The sequence below is a fragment of the Coregonus lavaretus genome (genome assembly GCF_964263955.1).
Source record: "Coregonus lavaretus genome assembly, chromosome: 28".
NCBI classification, from domain to species: domain Eukaryota; kingdom Metazoa; phylum Chordata; class Actinopteri; order Salmoniformes; family Salmonidae; genus Coregonus; species Coregonus lavaretus.
The window spans coordinates 12,397,408-12,417,781 of record NC_140015.1 but is presented as its reverse complement, the minus strand read 5'-3'; the positions used below and the strand labels follow the sequence as shown (position 1 = coordinate 12,417,781).

The 20,374-nt window shown below is 42.5% G+C and overlaps 2 protein-coding genes across 2 annotated transcripts in view; both read left to right on the top strand.

The window, feature by feature from the left end:
* LOC311104443 (zinc finger protein 385C-like) overlaps positions 1–20,374 on the top strand; it is a gene marked incomplete at both ends in the record, with an annotated part of 664,983 nt that overhangs the window by 271,880 nt on the left and 372,729 nt on the right. The window lies entirely within an intron of this gene.
* Positions 5,200–11,773, top strand: LOC311103387 (receptor activity-modifying protein 1-like). Its single transcript, XM_084144951.1, has 6 exons — positions 5,200–5,284; positions 6,135–6,197; positions 6,514–6,564; positions 9,046–9,081; positions 9,325–9,496; positions 9,763–11,773. The coding sequence occupies exons 1-6, from the start codon at positions 5,218–5,220 to the stop codon at positions 10,010–10,012; spliced, it is 639 nt and encodes a 212-aa protein (XP_084001077.1). The 5' UTR covers positions 5,200–5,217; the 3' UTR covers positions 10,013–11,773.

Sequence of the window (20,374 nt, the reverse complement as noted above, 5' to 3'; positions counted from 1 at the left end):
CTCAATCAATCATGGAAGAGGAAGACTCCAGCCTCCAGCCTCTAGTCTAGCGCATGTTGTTTTCCTTCTCTCAAGGGGCGGGTGCGCAGCGCGAGCTTGGGCTGTGGCGCGCTACTCATAGTCACGTGATTCTCAGAGGAACGAGAACTCGCCTGGTCCAGTAACACAGACTATCCAGCGGTCCGGCCAGGCCCATGTGAGCTGTGTTCTACAGTTAGTGCTCATTGAACAGTGGCCTGGCCTACCATTAGAGACATAGTGTATTTTATGATACACTATGTCTGTTTAAATTAAATGGCAAATAACTGTCTGGAAGATAGAAAGAAAATACTCTATGCAAAGCATAATCTATAATAGAGTGTTCATAAATACCTTAGAAACAGTTAATAGATACATATTACATATTCAAGTCATTCTGATGGCAATGTAAATGCTTTATAAATGTACTGTGCAGGTGGGAGTGAAAACTAACAGAACTGCTGAAAGTGAACCCTGCTGTCTTTTTTCTATACACAAGATGGCAGTGTAGGCCTTAGATTTGATTACAGTTGTACCAATATCGCAATATTAGGCATACATTTCTCCTAGGGTGTAGAATGACAAGTCTACGGCTGGTTAATAGCAACTAGTTTATGATCTGGTTATTGGGTGATAGTGTAAGTGATAGAACAGGGGTGGGCAGAATGAGAAGTAGCAGGATGAAAATGATGACTGTAAGTCGCTTTGGATAAAAGCGTCTGCTAAATGGCATATTATATTATTATTATTATTATTATTATAACATAATCAACTTGAAAACATCAGGCCCAATCAGAATAAAAGAGTGATTAAGTAATGAAATAATCTTCAAAACGTGTCCAGTTGCTGTCTTTGACAGAAACCCTATGCTCAGTCTTCACTGTGTATCATCAGGCCTTATAGATCATTTATTGATCATTGATTCACATTCAGTACAGTATGTCCTACAATGGAATAATGTACATGTACAATTAGATCTGATTCTCACTCATAGTTACTGGCTGTGTATTCCTGGGGATGTATGCATTAACCGTCTCAGAGTTGGAGTGCTGACTTGCTAACTTGCCTTTTAGATCCTAGATCAGTACTCCTACTCTGAGAGTATGAAAAATGTATGCTCTCACTAACTGTAAGTCGCTCTGGATAAGAGCGTCTGCTAAATGACGTAAATGTAATGTAAATGTAATGCTTGATACATACAGCCCCTGATCTGTAATTCTGACACTTTAGACAGTAAGGCTTTTTCAGTGTGTCACCTACAGTGCTCTTCTACAGTGTGTTTTTCTTTGCCCGCTCTCTCTCTTTTCTGGCAATCCACATTGGTGCTTGATCTGGGCCGTGGCGAGTTTATACTGGACTGTAAAACAAAAGCAAACATGAGAAAGCAGGAAGATAGGCTTGAGAGGGAGGCCCTTATCAGCGGAAAGTTTTTAATTATGTTCTATCTAAATGGCGTGTGTTACTCTTGCACCTGGGATAGGGGTTTGATATCTTCAGATGTGAGAGTGGAGATGGATCAGTTCAAAGGCCTATCGGTGCAGCTGGTGAAATACATTACACATTTATTAATCATCTCAAATAATTCTCAAATTGAGGTACTGAGGTAAGCATGTTTAGAAATTCCTCAAAATATGCTTGTATCTTGTATCCCATTTAATGTTTACTTGAGCCTCCCAAATGGAATCATTTGGTAGAAGCTGATGAGCTAGAGAGAGAAGAAGTGTAGCTGAGTTTATGGTGAAGCTTATACGATGGCACCAATAGCACAGATGACATGTGTTGCATTATCCCTTGATGGTTCCGTGCAGATTCAGATTAGCTAATGTACTCAAGCCCTTAAACGTTGGAGGTTTATTCAATCAGTTGTATAAAGAAAAACAAATAATTGATCTGTATTGAAATGTGGAATAATTTTGGCCCAGAGTCCTAGCAAGCCCAGTCCCAGGACCAGATGATGCAGACAGTACATCAGTGACGTGGATGGATGCATCATTAATGCGTCATTCTTTGTGTGTACTGGAGGGCCCAGCAGTGTCTCAATGTACTACAGCAGCTTTGTGGATACGTCAATGACAGCCTTGCAGGGGGTGAGACATTCCACGGAACTACTGCTGGGGGGAGAGATTTGTCATCAGCCATTACCTCACATAATATAATACAGAAACACAAAAACATATCTCCCCTCATCACCAGCTTGGACCCCCCCCACACTGCTGTCAGTGACAGAAAACCCAAATCATATTTGGCCTATGTACACTTCACTGTTAGTGTTTAGTTAATAAATGTTTCCCTACAAACAAAGTAAAGTTGATAAAAGTTTCCTTACAAACTTGATTCACAAGGAGCTCTAGCCTTGAGACATAACAAAATAACATCACATTTTTCTATTGACAGTTTATGTGTTGTCAAAGAGCATGTTAAAGCTATTAATTTCAGTCTTTGTTGTCTCAATCACTGTGAATCAACACTGAGGATACATCTTAAAAATCGTTTTCCACTTCAAGCAAGCTACAATGAGTGTACAAAACATTAGGAACACCTTCCTAATATTGAGTTGCACTACCTTTTGCCCTCAGAACAGCCTCAATTCGTCGGGGCATGGACTCTACAAGCTGTTGAAAGTACTCCACAGGGATGCTGGCCCATGTTGACTCCAATGCTTCCTACAGGTGTGTCAAGTTGGCTGGATGTTCTTTGGGTGGTGGACCATTCTTGATACACACGGGAAACTGTTGAGCGTGAAAAACCCAGCAGTGTTGCAGTTCTTGACACACTCAAACCGGTGCACCTGGCACCTACTACCATACCCCGCTCATACCCCGTAAATCTACACTGATTTAAGTGGATTTAACAAGTGACATCAATATGGGATCATAGCTTTCACCTGGTCAGTCTATGTCATGGAAAGAGCAGGTGTTCCTAATGTTTTGTACACTCAATGTATATCCACTCCATATGAACAGACACCTACACCTTTTTGACAGCTGAAGACTAGCAGGCTGTATGTTTGTGTAAAGATATCTGTGTAAAAAATGCTACTCAGAAATATTTCCCTGGAATCAAATCTGATTTTATTTGCCACATGCGCCGAATACAACAGGTGTAGACATTACAGTGAAATGCTTACTTACAAGCCCATAACCAACAATGCAGTTAAAAAATAAATAAAAAAATAATAATTATAGAGCAGCAGTAAATAAAAATAACAGTAGGGAGGTTATATACAGGTAGTACCGGTACAGAGTCAATGTGCAGGGGCACTGGTTTGTCGAGGTAATTGAGGTAATATGTACATGTGGGTAGAGTTAAAGTGACTATGCATAAATAATAAACAGAGTAGCAGCAGCGTAAAAAGATGGGGTGGGGGTGGGGTGGGGTGGGGTGGGATGGGGTGGGGGGGGGGGGGGGGGGGGCAATGCAAATAGTCTGGGTAGCCATGATTAGCTGTTCAGGAGTCTTATAGCTTGGGGGTAGAAGCTGTTAAGAAGCCTTTTGGACCTAGACTTTGCGCTCTGGTACCGCTTGCCGTGCAGTAGCAGAGAGAACAGTCTATGACTAGGGTGGCTGGAGTCTTTAATAATTTTTAGGGCCTTCCTCTGACACCGCCTGGTATAGAGGTCCTGGATGGCAGGAAGCTTGGCCCTAGTGATGTACTGGGCCGTACGCACTACCCTCTGTAGTGCCTTGCAGTCGGAGGCCGAGCAGTTGCCATACCCCGTAAATCTACACTGATTGAAGTGAATTTAACAAGTGACATCAATAAGGGATCATAGCTTTCACCTGGTCAGTCTATGTCATGGAAAGAGCAGGTCATGGAAAGAGCGTACATATCCATGTAGGCTGGACATCAGATTGGTAAATTACTGAGCTGATATGATACTACTCTAACCCAATGATTTTAGGTCAAAGTCAGTTGAATTTGAGGGACCAGTTTACAACTAAACCATTTATTTCAGAGGCTGAAATATGATGCATTAAACCAGATATTGCAAAAAAGTAAGTGGATTTGCTCTAACCATTATTGAGATTGTTTTACCTGTTTATCTGGTCTGTGGTTAGTCATTGTAGATTTGAAAGAATCCACTGTCTGGTCCATTAATTGAAACATGACTGAAACTGGAAAGGAGTCAAAGTGGACTCTATATCATTAACATACTTTACTCAACCAAAATAAGAAATATAACTACCATCTGTCAATAACAAAATCATTTCATTTATATTATAACTTTGCGTCACTTGGCGTAACTGCTAAAGTGTTGGGTTGACAGTCGTTGGACCAGGGTTCGTGTCCTGGTCGGTGCTATGCCCCGAATTCGCTACACTGGTTCAGCTTAAATAGTTCTGCTGCAATATGATTTCTAGTTTGCTCAACATTTGGGCATATTATTGTAGCTGAACCAAAGTAAATTCTCAAGTTGAATTGTATGTTCACTCAACCTAAAATTCAGTTGAGTGAACATACAATTCAACTTGCTTCAGCTAATATGTCAAAATAAAGAAAGTTGCACACTCTAATTATGGTCCAACCAATGTTTTAATGTTGTCGATAATATGCCCAAACTGGAAATCGTATTGCAGCTGGTTGCTGTGAATAGTTCAGTTGAATCAAAACATCTTTAAAAAAAAAGTTTGACATTGTATTGGAACATATATTAGTCTGCTCATCAGTTTACTCACAGGATTTGAACAAGTGAGAAAGGCTACTGGGTCATTAGCTAGTCAACAGTCTATTTTCAAAATTAAGACCTTCAGTGACTACTGTACAGATGTCTGTTCCTTCCAAGCTGTACGAAAATGTATGCACTCACTAACTGTAAGTCGCTCTGGATAAGAGCGTCTGCTAAATGACTAAAATGTAATGTAAAATGTAATAGAGTGTGAGGAAGAATAGGAGAGAGAGAGACAGAGAGAGAGAAACTAGGAAAAAGAATGTGAGGAGAGAGTGAGAGAAAGAAAGAGAGAGAGCAGTTGAGAGAGAAGGAGAGAGTGATAATAGGAGAGAGATGGATTGTATTGTAAGGGGTAGTGGGCTACAGTAGCTCTCCCCTTATCTGGGGCTCTCTGTCCCATTGTGGGAACCCTCCCAAGCCGCCTAGGAAACGAGAGCTTCCTGTTGTTTTATAGAGCTTTCCTGCAGAAAGGTTGAGATATGTAATCTGGGTCCACCAGGGAAGAGGAACAGAGCAGTGTCAGGCAGAAATGAAAGCCCCTAATTTGTCTCCGGTGTCTTCTTGTTCTTGCTGTTTTCTGCCTCTTCTTCTCTGGGGTAAGTTGATGATTTACAGAGTACTATATGTATATAAAGAGGGCCAGGGGTATGGAGGAGTATGTTGGATTACTGAGAGAAAAAGTCTGCAAAACATTGCCCAAGATTTCACCTCCTACAGTAAGTGGAATGCTTAGAAGCGCACAGTGAAGTAAGGGATTGTAGTAAGAGCTTGGCAGATCTAATATTTGATTAATGTTTTAAGTAGCCTAAACTAAGTAATTTTGATTTGTTAAAAACATTTTCATGCTCCAATGGTGAAGAAACAGAGGTTAAATATAGGTATGATGATGGTATGGATCTGGTGTAGTTTTCAAAGATTTTAAGCAGATTGCTGTTCTAATTTAGATTATCTGTTTTTACCAACAAACACATAAGATATGTAATTGAGATAATCACAGTCTTCACAGAACACAATGTCACAATAACTGTTTAATAAGGAATACCTCAACTTTAGACTCAATTTCCCAGACCAGATCACTGTCCTTCAAAAAAACAAAACAAAGCAAGTTATTCAAAGACTACATTAAATAGTTTGTGTTTGAGGAAATGGCTGAACTGTTTCAGACTATTCAGAGAACAAAGGGAGGATACACTCCCTGCCACTGACCAGCTCTCTCTCTTAATTTGTTTCTCTCTTTCCCACTACTTTCTTTCTGTCTGTCCGATACTGTCCGATCAGTCTTCTATATGTACAAATACATATCTGTCTACTAATTTCTGTATTTGTACTTGCTTGTGTTTGTCTTTGTCTATTTCTCTGACTGTGCACGTGTGAGAATGTGAGTATACACTTTTCTGTAAAGAACTCTCCAGTAACATTGGCCCTGTTTCGTGTCTGTCCCTGTAGCACTGTGCTCTATAGCAGCTGGTCTGATAGGAGATTATGAGGCGCCACAAGCTACCACACCAGGTAACTAACTGTTGTCCTTTTCTCATGGTCTCTACATCAACTAACAAAACTCATCAATGTCAACTAGTGTTAAAGACCAAGGGAACAACAACACATTTTTTTTGTTAGAATGTCTTCAGTTGATGGGGTCCCATGTGGCTCAGTTGGTAGAGCATGGGTTTGATTCCAACAGGGGACCTGTACGAAAATGTATGCACTCACTACTGTAAGTCACTCTGGATAAGAGCGTCTGCTAAATTATGTAAATGTAATGATAAATACATGTACATTAATACTTTGATTAAACAGTATTTAAACGGTTATTCTCATCAATTAGGTTTCACTTCACGGCATGACTCAACAACAAATGCAAACTACCAATCCCATGGTAAGTTACCAGATTCATTTAAAACTTTTTAGGCAACATTTTAACACCTATTTCACAATATTGGTATTACACAACATAATGATCATAGATGGATTATGTTTGAAATGTTTGTAAAGTGTAACACCCCATTAATGTTCTAAACAAACATTACCGTCGAGGTTTGTCCTTCGTCATAGCTATCGTGCAACACTTTGATGTGAAATTATATTTGAATCCATGGGGGACTCTGTTGGACGAGCACTGTAAACACATGGGTTCAGAACAGAACTGGCCAACCTCTTTAAAAAAAAAAGACAACCGAGATGCAGCTCTCTGTCAAGAGTCCTAGGCTTCTAGCATAACGTGAAGCCAAGACAAACCTGTGGGGAGGTCCCCAACAGTGTGGGGTCAGCAGCAGCTGACACAAGGCCCATAATTATCTGGGGTCAAACGTTAACTGAAACCTCGTTACAGGCAGGCCCCCACCTGGTCTGCACTTCCTGTATTTGTTCACCATTCGCCCCATGTGACGGCTGTGTTCAACGCATGAACTCTAGAGTTGTGAAACAACTGGAACTTTGGAGCAGCAAGCCCCCCTTCACTGTTCCTCACCCTACGTTTTCCTTTTTCTCTCTCTCCCCTACAACTCACCCAACTCTGAGCTCCTCCTCTGCTGAAAATACACATTTCCTGATGTCATTACTAAATCAAAACCGTTGCTCAGCAAACAGATGTGTTCAGGGCCCCAATCACATTGTGTAGCATAGATTGTCCTGAGAAGACATCTTCTAAATATTTTTCACTTTAAAGGTTTTTTATTTCATCCCAGTAATCGGCAAAGACTTGTTATTTTGAAAAACTGCATCTCTGATAATGAGCTTGAGATATAAATCATTGTTTTAGTGATGATGAAGAGGTGGTCTAATGCGTTGTCTTTGAAAAGCAGTATGAAACTGAGACAGTAGTCTGCTGAGGTAACAGTCATGCAGCTCCACATGGCTCAAGGTACAACATAAAGATCCAGGAGGAGTCCACCCATATTCCCAGGCTTATCCTATTGTGTGAACGCTGAAAGTCCCAGTGAGTTGGAGATTTGCATTACTTGCCTGTGGCTGTGGGGTAGATATAGAGAGTAGGTCTTTGCAAACAGCTGGCTGACTCTAATAACATCTTCCAGATATAATGAAATTAACCCAGATATGAATCCACAGCCGTCTGTGCACAGCACACCCGTGCGTAAACGCCCTAGTCCTAAATGTTTACTTATGTTTCCGATTTGGCAGAGGCAGCCCTCAAGGCAAATAAATCACAAGCTGCATGTCGGCCAGGCCTTTGCCTGTGAGAAATGGAGACTTAAAAGCAGAACTAGAGTTAAAGAGTAAAGGGTTTTCAGATGTGAGTCCAGCCCAACTTGGGTGTGCTCCCTTTTTTTTTTGAGAGAGAGAGAGAGAGAGTGAGAGGACAATCTTTTGAGCCTCCACCCCTTTAAAAGGCAAGACAATCCTAAAGAAATGCACTGGAGAGGGGAAGAGATTGCTGCCAAGGCGCAGGGCAGACAGACAGATCCTCGAGGAACATCTGGTAACCTAACCACGGGTAACACCGATCTGACATCTGGTAACCGGGGGTAATGCCGTGTCTAGCTGCTTCCACCCTTGTCTAGTTTCCTGTTATGCCTTGCAGGGCTTGGTGTAAGAAGTTCAGGCTCAGTCTAGATGGTCGTCAGTCAGTGGGGGAAACTCTCCTATGTTCACTTTCTCTGACATGAAGGGAGCGCTTGGCTTCTTTGGGGTTCTCCTCTCCGTTCTCTCTGGTGAGTGTGTGGGCTCGCCCCGGGCGGCAGCGAATGCGTGAGTCACGCTGCTGGACATTCAGGTTGAGTTGCTGACACGATGTGCAGCAGTAAAGATAACATTTATTGCATGCTTCGTTTTGATTGGGATCTTAAATGTTACATTGATAATTTGAAAACAAGATTTTATCATTATTTAAAAAATATGTTGAATGACACAGCTGTTCAGTCTGTCGGTTTGAGAGGGTGTTTTTAACAGACATTTCTGTTGTGATTATAACCATTGGTCTGTGATGCGTGTGATAGGAGTCAGGCGCAGGAGAGTAATACGCATCCAAAGAGTTTATTCCGTCGATAAACAGTTGTGCAAGCATGCGACAACAAAACTCAGGCACAGGGGAAATATCTACCCTGGCAACAACAAAGTAAGGGTAGCTCAACCGCGCTACACACAGCTCACAACAAACAAACACACACACAGACAAGGAAGCAGAGGGAACACTTATACAATGACTAATTGGGGATAAGGACCAGGTGTGTGTGATTAAGACAAGACAAGTGGAGTGATGATAAATGGATCGGCAGCAGCTAGTAAACCGGTGACGACGAACGCCGAAACCTGCCCGAACAAGGAGGGGAGGCAGCCTCGGCGGAAGTCGTGACATGGTCACTCAAATGTATACAAATGTATTGTCATTTTTTCTTCTTAGGTGTTAGCCACGAAGAGAGATTTACCAGTGGATTAGGTGGGCCATTATTACTTTTCTGACACTACATGTAGGCTAGTTAATAGTGTTGAATCAGAGGTGACACTGCTGTTTCTGCTTGCTGTTCATCAACGTAAGATTAGACAGGGAACTGTTAGTAATAATGTGTAACCATGAATCTTCTAGACATTCTCATCATTTTAGATGATTTAATAATTTTAAAGAACTGATTTTCTAATGTTACATAATTCTCTCTCGCTCTCTCTCTCTCTTATTGTACAGGTTGTGGGAATAATTCTGTTGACTGTGATAACTACTGTGACGTTTGTGAGTATTTTCCCACAAGGACGGAGTGCTACGCGGCTTTCTTTGCGATAAAGTGCTACAGTCCTTTTGTAGATGATATGGAGTCATTAAACAACACAGATTGGTGCAACTGGAACAATGTGAAGCGGTAGGCCTAAATGCTTCTTTTAATCCACTTATTATTCTGTTTAATTGATTTCTGATCCAACTTATCATGCCATTGGTCTTGCATTACCACATGCTTAGTTCAAACAGTCGTTTTGAGAAACCCAACACATAGTCAAGTGAAATCAGTGTTAACTCACTCATTAATGGTCAATCAATACCATGAAACTCTTAATAATGGCTTTCAGAGCACATAACGTTGCCCTCTGTTGTACTAATAGTACCTCTCCCTCCTATCCCTCCCTGTAGGATGTATAACACCTTCACCCTGTGCACGGAGGAGATAGCAGAGTGTCTGCTGATCCCCTGGCCCAACAGAATGGTGGAGAATGAGTTTGTGGACATCCACTCCAGGTTCTTCCTGGACTGTCCCAATGAGGCGCTGAGCGACCCCCCACCCAGCATCGTATTTGCCCTGGTGATGACCCCCATCTGCCTCATCCCCATCATGGTGGTCCTGGTGGTGCTCAAGACCAAGAACGGAGATGGCAGCTCCTGATAGGATGTCCTGGATCAGTCCTCATCCACCCTGCCTCACCTCCATGTTCAGACTCACTCTCTCTATCCCATGTGGATTCAAGACTGGGGCCATTGACTCAACTATCTTACAGAGAACTGCTTATCATCTTACACCCACTGATGATTGGCTTAGCTCTTAGGAGTCCTATCAAAACAATCTCACAGCACAAACACCTTACACATGACCTTTTTGGATGCACTGATACAGAATGAGTAGTACCACATGGGTATTATCCAAGGATTGACATTATACACTTTAGTACTTACAGGGGTTTGAGAAAGGGTCTGTGTTGTGTAACGTGTCAGGTCAATATCCTCAGGGTTGCTTCTTGAAAACTCATCTTCTTCTCATTCGTCGATGCTCCTCTAACTAAAAGTGGTGACAGCCATGTAAATGTTTCAACTCCCTACAAAGTATTTAAGATAGTAGGGTTTATGGACTTCTCACTCAGACAGTTACATGTTTTTAAATAATTGTTTTATTTTTATATATGCAATTAAAGAATGGCAAAAGTTGGGATATTCTTCAGCACTTAAAGCTTGCTTAAAGCTGTAAAGCTTGCTAAGATGACGTCAAAGCGATTTTGTTAGTGGAATTCCTACCCTCTGGCTGGGAAAACGTGAGTCTCGCATTGCTGGACATTCCGATTGAGTTGATAACCAAAGACAAAGGCATTCTGTTTGAGGAATTCCCACTCTCCATTTACTGTACACTCAGAAAAAAAGGTGCTATCTAGAACCTGAAAGGGTTATTCGGCTGTCGTCATAGGAGAATCCTTTGAATAACCCTTTTTTAATTCCAAGTAGAACCCTTTTGGGTTCAAAGTAGAACTCTTTCCACGGAGGGCTCTACATGGAACCCAAAAGGGTTGTGCCTAGAACCAAAAAGGGTTCTCCTATGGGGACAGCCGAAGAACCCTTTTGGAACCCTTTTTTCTAAGAGTGTAGTTATCCCTATAGGATCTCCATCATGTCTATTTCTGTATGTAACTACAGAACAAAACGTGATGTACCCTCTCACTTGGCAGCTTTCCTGTCCTTGAATGTGTTTTGTGTATATTGGAATTGTATGAGGCTTCTGGAGAGCCCTCCTTGGCCTACCTCCGAGTGTAGGGTTTAGAATGTATGGGGTGTGGGGTGGGCGTAGGAAGGCCATGATGAACGGGTTTGGCCAAGCATCAGTCTGTGAGGAAGGTTGGGGTCAGGAACTAGACACAATGGGTGGGTAGCCTACGCCCAACATGTACCCTATGAGATCTGTTTCTAGGAATTGTCTATTTCTTAGCCTCAACCCCTCTCTCTCCCTCTTGACAATGACGGTCCCCACTGTCGCCCATGATGAGCCAGTCAACGCATGCCTGAAAGATGAATCAAGCATTAAATCAAAAGACTACAAACATTTGGTCTCCCACCTGGCTCAGTGTAGCAATGAGCACTGACACTGAATGAAGACAGAAGGAAAAACAAATGTCTATCTTTCCTCTACTTAAACTGTGTAAGAACTGTTTGTTTTATTTTGTATTATGCTGTCGTGAATGACACTGAAAGCATTGTAGTGCATTCAGTTTCAGAAACAAAGAAATATGTATGCTTATGTATTGTATTTCTGCTCTTACTCTGGTCATAAGATTTACTGGACTGTCTGTGAGAGGGGTGTGGGTCTTAGTCAAAGCATAGCCTCTTTTCTTACACATTGTACTGTATATCATTATATTTTGCAATTAAATACTATGTTAAAGCCAAATGCCTAATTGCTTGACTTTGTTTAGTGCGCTACGGAAAGGGATTGCAGAAATAGATATTGTATTTTTGCAGAAGGTCCAAAGTGAATCTCCTAACTGGATCTAATTGGTTTAAACCCCCTGCCTTAATGGAATGCACAGCTGATAATGGCATGGATGATTCATCAAGTTTTTCCTCATTCAGACCCAGTGCAGAGATGGGTGTTATTGTGAATTCCAAATAGACCCTTTGCCCCTTCACCCTATAGGGCACTCTTGTAGATCATACCCCCCCCCCCGCCAAAAAAAAAAATGTATTTACTTGTGACTGCATGGGTGGCATTTTCACCATTCTTCATTGCAGTCCTACAAGAGTCCATTGAAGCTCTTTTACTCACATAAATTAGCTTGTGTGTTTCTGTGTGAGGTCTCCTCTCTACGGAAGAAGTGACAGCAGCCGTGTAATCCCCACCCTTATCTGGCATAGACAAGACTGCTGGGTGGACCTCTGTGTCTGTCTGGCTGGGTGGGGTGGGAAAGTGTGTTTGATGGCCCTCTTCCTCTCTAGAAGTCAGGTCATCCTCACCCCTGCCCTCCTGGTGACGTCACCCACCTCCAGTGTCACTCTTCAGGTCCCAGTGGGTCCATTCTAGAAATGAGAATTTCTAGAATGGACACTCCCATTGTCAGAGGGCATACCGAATGTCCATTCTGTGAACTGTATTTGTGTGGTCATAACACACCTTACCCTGCAGCACCAGCCAGTTAGAGCTGCCCATGTTTCTGCAAGGACCCAATATGCAGAGATCTTATAATACATGCAGATATCTACATGAGCAGCTGTCTTCCCACCTCTCCTCCTTTTGCCTTTGCTAAGGTTTTTGCTCCAACCCCAAGCCTTTGTGAGGTGTGTGTTTGTGTCAGTGGTTGTAGGGGTCATTGACTTGAGCTTCAGTTGGCGGATGATTGGAGAATGATTGCGCTCATAGCCTAGAAGCTCTGCAAGCCACCCTCACAGCAGCTGCGAGAGCATACAGTAGAATGGGGCTGTCTGTTAATATCCCAAAACAGAGGTCCTATGTCAGTGGTGAACTGATCCTCCACCTGAACCACCCGCATTCTCCATCTCAGACTCCTCACTTGCCATTGTACCACACTTTAAATACCTTGGAAGCAGTTTTTAACAACAGCAACCTGCACCTAGACACAAATGTTGCAGTCTACCAGGCAGTGTGTGTATCTACACTCCTTTATGGATGTGAAACATGGACAGTCTTCAGTCGACACTTAAAACAACAGGAGTCCTTTCACATGAAATGCCTCCAACGCATTTTGAAAGTGACCTGGCAGGACCGTGTTTCACACATAGAGATCCTGCAAAGAAACAACTGCAGGAGCATTGAGGCGTCCATCACACACCAGCAGCATAGATTACTCGGCCATGCCATCCGGATGCTAGATGACCGCCTTCCGGGAAAGATGCTGTACAGACAGCTACAACTGGGCCGTTGCTCTGCAGGTGGGCAGAAAAAGCACTCTAAAGGATCACTTGAAGACCTCACTAAAGAAGTGTGGGGTAAACCCTGCCTCCCTCGAGACTGTTGCCGCGGACCATTCCACCTGGCGTGGGCTCTGCCATCAAGTTGTGCAGTTGGCTGAGGAAAAAAGGACTGAACAGGCCATTGTGTGCTCTGTCTGTGGCAGACAGTGCATACCACAACAGATTATATAGTCATCAGCGAACCCACAAGCAGTAGTGGAAGTCATCATCGGATGCGATAGACTACCTTAAGCAAAGTTAGCAAGGGGTCATTTAACCCTTGTGCTTTGCTGGAAAAAAATTACATCCATTATGTTACGGGTCAAATTGACCCGCACAGTTTAAACACACTCAAGACAGTCAAAGAATTAAGTAAAAACAGAAACAACTTTATTTTGTCTTATCAGACATTTCAGAAAGAAGAAATACAATACTTTTTATTTTTTTTAAACAATATTTAAGAACTATTTGTTAAACATATTTCCTTTCTCACAAACAAGATTTTTCAGTTTCCCCAAGTAGGTTTTTTCCCCCCCTATTGGTCCATATTATCCCTTCAGTCTTTCTCTCTACATGTTGAACACAATGTGTGTGTGTGCTTTCTGCAGATGTATTTATTGCATTCTACACAAGTGGTGCTTGTTTTACTGTCTTGTCGAGGGGGGCAGAGCTGGCATCTTTTCCGTTTCTTGCCACTGCCTGTATCCACTGGATCCATTTCTGGTTGATTGGAGGCATGTGTTGATGGTCCAGCTTGAATTTTCTGGACGGCAGATGCAGCTGCTGTCGACCGAGGAGGCCGGACTCTCCTCTGGATCTTGGGAGTGATGAGAGCTTTGCCGAGCTCCTCTAGGAAAAGCCGGCGTCGGTACAATTTGCCACCATTCCATTGCTGGTTGATTTCAGTCCACAGGACATAGGCATTGTAAGCAGACACATCCACAATGTTGTAGAAAATCACCAAAGGCCAGCGGGCAGTCATGCGCTGACAACTATATGTTGCTGTGACTTTATCCAAATTGTCAACTCCTCCTTTGGTGGAATTGTAGTCCAGTATTATTTGTGGCTTGATGTCCTCTCTTGCACTCAGCGATGCATCTTTGTGCATTGTGCTCATTACAAGAACATTCTTGTTCTTCTTTGGGCAGTATGAAACAACAGTTGCATTTTCAGAGAAAGCAAATTTAGAGGAATGCACAGTTCTGCCCTGCATTTTCAGAAGCTCACTGGGAAGTTCAGGTTTGTTTTTTCTGATTGTTCCAACCATGGTCAGCTTTCTCTTCTGTAGTTCAACACCAAGACGGTAGGATGTGAAGAAGTTGTCACACGTGATGTTATGACCTTGCAGCCCTTCACTCATGTCCAGCACCACCCGCATCCCCTGGTTTTTCTCAGGCACTCCGCCGGGTGGCTTCCCAGTGTAAACTTGCATATTCCATGCATAGCTTGATGTGGCATCACATGCTGCCCATATTTTGATGCCATATTTTGCAGGCTTGTTTGGCATATACTGTCTGAAGGGACAACGTCCTCTGAATGGAACAAGGCGTTCATCAACTGTAACATGAGGACTGGGATTGTACAGTAACGGTAGAATTTCCACCCATTTATCCCATACATCTCTGATTGCAGCTAGTTTGTCTCTTTCACGTCGACCCGGTCTGGTATCACGGTTATCAAAGCGAATCACCCGAGAAATTATGTGGAATTCTTGTAGAGACATTGTTGCCCGAAATATTGGCCTTCCATTCTCTTCATTCCACAGGCTGGCCGTTGCTTCTCCGTTTGACCGGTAGACTCCAGCTAATATGAGCAATCCAATGTATGCATGCAAGTCAATCCGATCCAGTGGCTTCCAGTTCTCTTGAAACACACGGCTCCCCTCCAAGTTGGTCATGTCCAGAACAATCTTCTCTATTGCTTGGGGTAAAAAGAGCTCAAAAGCTGATTGTATATCATGGACTCGAGTGACAGCAAATCGTGTAGGTCCTGGAACCATTTTTATTACATTGGAAGCTGAGAGTCTACCTTGACCTCGTTGTGGTGACGGTGACCATTCAATATGACCATCTTTAGACTTCCATGTCTTCTCTTCTCTTGATGATGCTTGTTGCATGCTCTGTCTCTCATCTGATGTAGGGGATGGTACGGCAGACTCCTCCTCTGAATCCTCTTCAATGAAGACAAAATCTGGATCATCAACAGCATTGTCCTCTATCTCTGAAATATCCTCTGTCTCTGAAACCTCTTCTTCTTTTTCACTGTCACAGTCCAGAATTTGTGATAAGACTTCATTGATTGAAAATCTTTTGGAGCTCATTTTTGAGTGTCTGTGTCAGGGACCTGCTGCTCTCACACTGAGGAGAAGCTTGGGAAAGCCCTTTTTAACCCAAACACAATTCTAAAAGTGCAACCAGGACCAGTCAAAACAAAATACATCAAAGACACTTTTTTGTTTTGCACCTGTGCAAATATATATACACATGAAAGCCTCCGGGTCAAAATGATCCACAACATCATGTTTGTATACAAAATGTACACAGACATTCCACAACACATCAGTGTGTCCACATTTTGCAGTTAGGTTCATGACCCTAAATGAGGAAAAGTCATGTAATTTCATGGCGAAAAAGAGTGGTTAACTAGTATTTTAGACAACGCAAAAGTGGAAACGGGTCAAATTGACCCACAACATAACAGGAGGGTTAAGAGGCTTGCTTGGCCAGACTACTTGAAAAAGTTATTTGTTTCTTCTTGCAAAACATTGCCCTCTAGAGGTTAGTCACTCAAATGACATTTCAAATCTTTTCCATCCAGACGTTCAAAATTATTGAGACTTATTGACACTTAAATTCATCTGATTTAGTTTTAATTTCAAAAATAAAAAGAAGTTACATATGTCATTCAACATCAAAGACTGAAACCTTTTGAAATGCAAAGACACTTTGGGTCTGTGTTCAGTCACACATTCATTCGATTCAAGATTATTACAAAATATTAAATTAATTTTGATACATATACCAGATCTATCTAAATACCTTATTAGTACAGTTAACTATTATGTAATTAAACATACATGATTAATCTGAATCCCAAACTGATTCGATACCAATAATGTAAGCAATTTTAGATAGTTCTCTGAGCACATCTTTCTTTCACAAAATACTCAGTTCACTCTAACAAAAGACTTCAATCCGGCCAACGTTACAAATGAGATCTTTGAAATAACAGAGGAACTTCTTGCGATGGAATCAATGATGGGAACAACCAGTGGCTCTGACTTATATGACAGGGTGTCTGCCTGCTTGGAAAAAATGAATCTACTGTGGAGAAAACGGACAAACTTCACAACAGATGGATCACCAAACCTAACCGCTAAAAACATTGGCCTACTAAAAAGATTACAAGACAAAGTAAAATAAGAAAGCCCTAACTCGGAGGAATTGATATTTCTTCACTGTATTATTCATCAGGAAGCCCTGTGTAAAAGTGTGTTAAAGCTGGAAAATGTTGTTAAAGTGGTTGCAAAACTTGTCAACTTTATAAGGGCAAGGCGGATTCCCGCATGCGCGATTCATTTGAAGTCTGGACGCGGAGGGGTGAACATCTCCTGCTCTGACTGCAGCTGGGAGGGACTGCTGCGCGAGGACTGGGCCGCCTGTGAGTGCTTTGGGACGGGGGTAACAAAGCACCCGCTGCTCGTTGAGAAGAGTAAGAACGATACGAGTCTCCAAAAGTCTCCAATAACACCAGAAAAAGTCGCTAGATCTGTCGCTAGTCGCTTTTTTGAAAATGTGTCGCTAGAGGGGTCTGAAAACTCGCTAAATATAGCGACAAAGTCGCTAAGTTAGCATGCAGGTCGATCAAAGTGCTACTGTATATCTCAGTCAGTGTTGCCGAGTTTTCCCGCCGCTTCTCAGACTTCACCAAGATTGAGACTGAGCTGGAGCTTGTATCATGCCCCATCTTTCGACAGTGAGAAAGCACCACCACACACACAATTGGAGCTCATTGACATCCAATGTGACAGTGCTTTGAAGGAGAAGTACAAAACAGCAACAATAGACCCGTTCTATGGCTCACTGAATGAAACAAAGTTTCCAAAGATTAAAAAGCATGCCCAAAAGATGCTTGTTTTATTCAGGTCCACATACAGTGGGGAGAACAAGTATTTGATACACTGCCGATTTTGCAGGTTTTCCTACTTACAAAGCATGTAGAGGTCTGTAATTTTTATCATAGGTACACTTCAACTGTGAGAGACGGAATCTAAAACAAAAATCCAGAAAATCACATTGTATGATTTTTAAGTAATTAATTTGCATTTTATGGCATGACATAAGTATTTGATCACCTACCAACCAGTAAGAATTCCGGCTCTCACAGACCTGTTAGTTTTTCTTTAAGATGCCCTCCTATTCTCCACTCATTACCTGTATTAACTGCACCTGTTTGAACTCGTTACCTGTATAAAAGACACCTGTCCACACACTCAATCAAACAGACTCCAACCTCTCCACAATTGCCAAGACCAGAGTGCTGTGTAAGGACATCAGGGATAAAATTGTAGACCTGCACAAGGCTGGGATGGGCTACAGGACAATAGTCAAGCAGCTTGGTGAGAAGGCAACAACTGTTGGCGCAATTATTAGAAAATGGAAGAAGTTCAAGTTGACGGTCAATCACCCTCGGTCTGGGGCTCCATGCAATATCTCACCTCATGGGGCATCAATGATCATGAGGAAGGTGAGGGATCAGCCCAGAACTACACGGCAGGACCTGGTCAATGACCTGAAGAGAGCTGGGACCACAGTCTCAAAGAAAACCATTAGTAACACACTACGCCGTCATGGATTAAAATCCTGCAGCGCACGCAAGGTCCCCCTGCTCAAGCCAGCGCATGTCCAGGCCCGTCTGAAGTTTGCCAATGACCATCTGGATGATCCAGAGGAGGAATGGGAGAAGGTCATGTGGTCTGATTAGACAAAAAATATAGCTTTTTGGTCTAAACTCCACTCGCCGTGTTTGGAGGAAGAAGAAGGATGTGTACAACCCCAAGAACACCATCCCAACCGTGAAGCATGGAGGTGGAAACATCATTCTTTGGGGATGCTTTTCTGCAAAGGGGACAGGACGACTGCACCGTATTGAGGGGAGGATGGATGGGGCCATGTATCGCGAGATCTTGGCCAACAACCTCCTTCCCTCAGTAAGAGCATTGAAGATGGGTCGTGGCTGGGTCTTCCAGCATGACAACGACCCGAAACACACAGCCAGGGCAACTAAGGAGTGGCTCCGTAAGAAGCATCTTAAGGTCCTGGAGTGGCCTAGCCAGTCTCCAGACCTGAACCCAATAGAAAATCTTTGGAGGGAGCTGAAAGTCCGTATTGCCCAGCGACAGCCCCGAAACCTGAAGGATCTGGAGAAGGTCTGTATGGAGGAGTGGGCCAAAATCCCTGCTGCACTGTGTGCAAACCTGGTCAAGACCTACAGGAAACGTATGATCTCTGTAATTGCAAACAAAGGTTTCTGTACCAAATATTAAGTTCTGCTTTTCTGATGTATCAAATACTTATGTCATGCAATAAAATGCAAATTAATTACTTAAAAATCATTCAATGTGATTTTCTGGATTTTTGTTTTAGATTCCATCTCTCACAGTTGAAGTGTACCTATGATAAAAATTACAGACCTCTACTTGCTTTGTAAGTAGGAAAACCTGCAAAATCGGCAGTGTATCAAATACTTGTTCTCCCCACTGTATGTGAACAAACGTTCTCAGTCATGAATTACAACAAATCCCATTGCAGGTCAAATTTAACAAATGCCCACTTGTCAGCTGTTCAGAGAATCTCTACATCAAAGATGACACCAGACTTTGATGCCCTTGCCAAGAGAGGTGACCAGAACCATTGTTCACATTAAGACTTGAATAACCGTGACTGGGGTAGGCAAGGATTATGCTTTTTCATGGTGATGGTTATGCACTGAGAATTATCCAGAATGCACTTGGATACAGGTAACAACTAATCAGTCAGATTTGGGCTGAGGTAATTGGATAACTGGCTCACAATGGAGATGAGAATTGTTCCTTAATATGCTTTCAAAAACAGACCATTCCTAATGAAACGGATGCTCTTACCATATGTTTCACTCACATTTTAGAATAGTTATTTTTTAATACACATCTGCTGTTACATTTTGCATGTCTCCAGTCATATAATATATATCTATTTTTAAGTTTGCATATTGTGACTGTAAGTTTGATTGTACTTTACAAGGGTAGAGATGCAGGATCTGTGTGTGTGTTTGACTGTGTCTGTGATGTTATAAATATATCAATTTTGTGGAAAATTTGTTCACAAAAAACAATGGTAGAATTGTTCTGCAAGCATATGTACACCTACAGGACACTAGTAGTTGCGTGTCAATGTGAAAATGAATAAAGGCTTCACATGTTTTGTCACGCATATAGTATGTGGCCCTTCACTTGGTTTCAAAAACTCAATGTGGCCCTTGAGCCAAAAGGTTTGCCCACCCTAGACTCTAGGGTTTACCGAGAATGGTGTGACAAACAAAAAACATCCAGTCAGCGGCAGTCTGTGAATCAAAACAACTCTTTGATGAGAGAGGTCGAAGGAGAACAGGCGGGCCACAAACAGACAAATGACAGGGCAGTAAAACAGAACGGTGGGTGGCAGTACAACAGAACGGTGGTGTGCAGAACGGCATCTCGGAACACACAACTCGACAATCCTTGTCACGGATGGGCTATTGCAGCAGACGACCACACCGAGTTCCACACTTATCAGCTAAAAACAAGAAGAAGCGACTTGCGTGGGCATGTGATCACCAACACTGGACAATTGAGGAGTGGAAAAACATTGCCTGATCTGATTAATCCCGGTTCCTGTTGCGTCATGCTGATGGCATTGTCAGGATTTGGCATAAGCAACATGAGTCCATGGACACATCCTGCCTGGTGGCGGTGGTGTACTGGTGTTGGGAATGTTTTCCTGGCACACGTTAGGTCCATTGATACCAATTTAGCAACAAACGTTTCCGACACCTTGTAGAATCC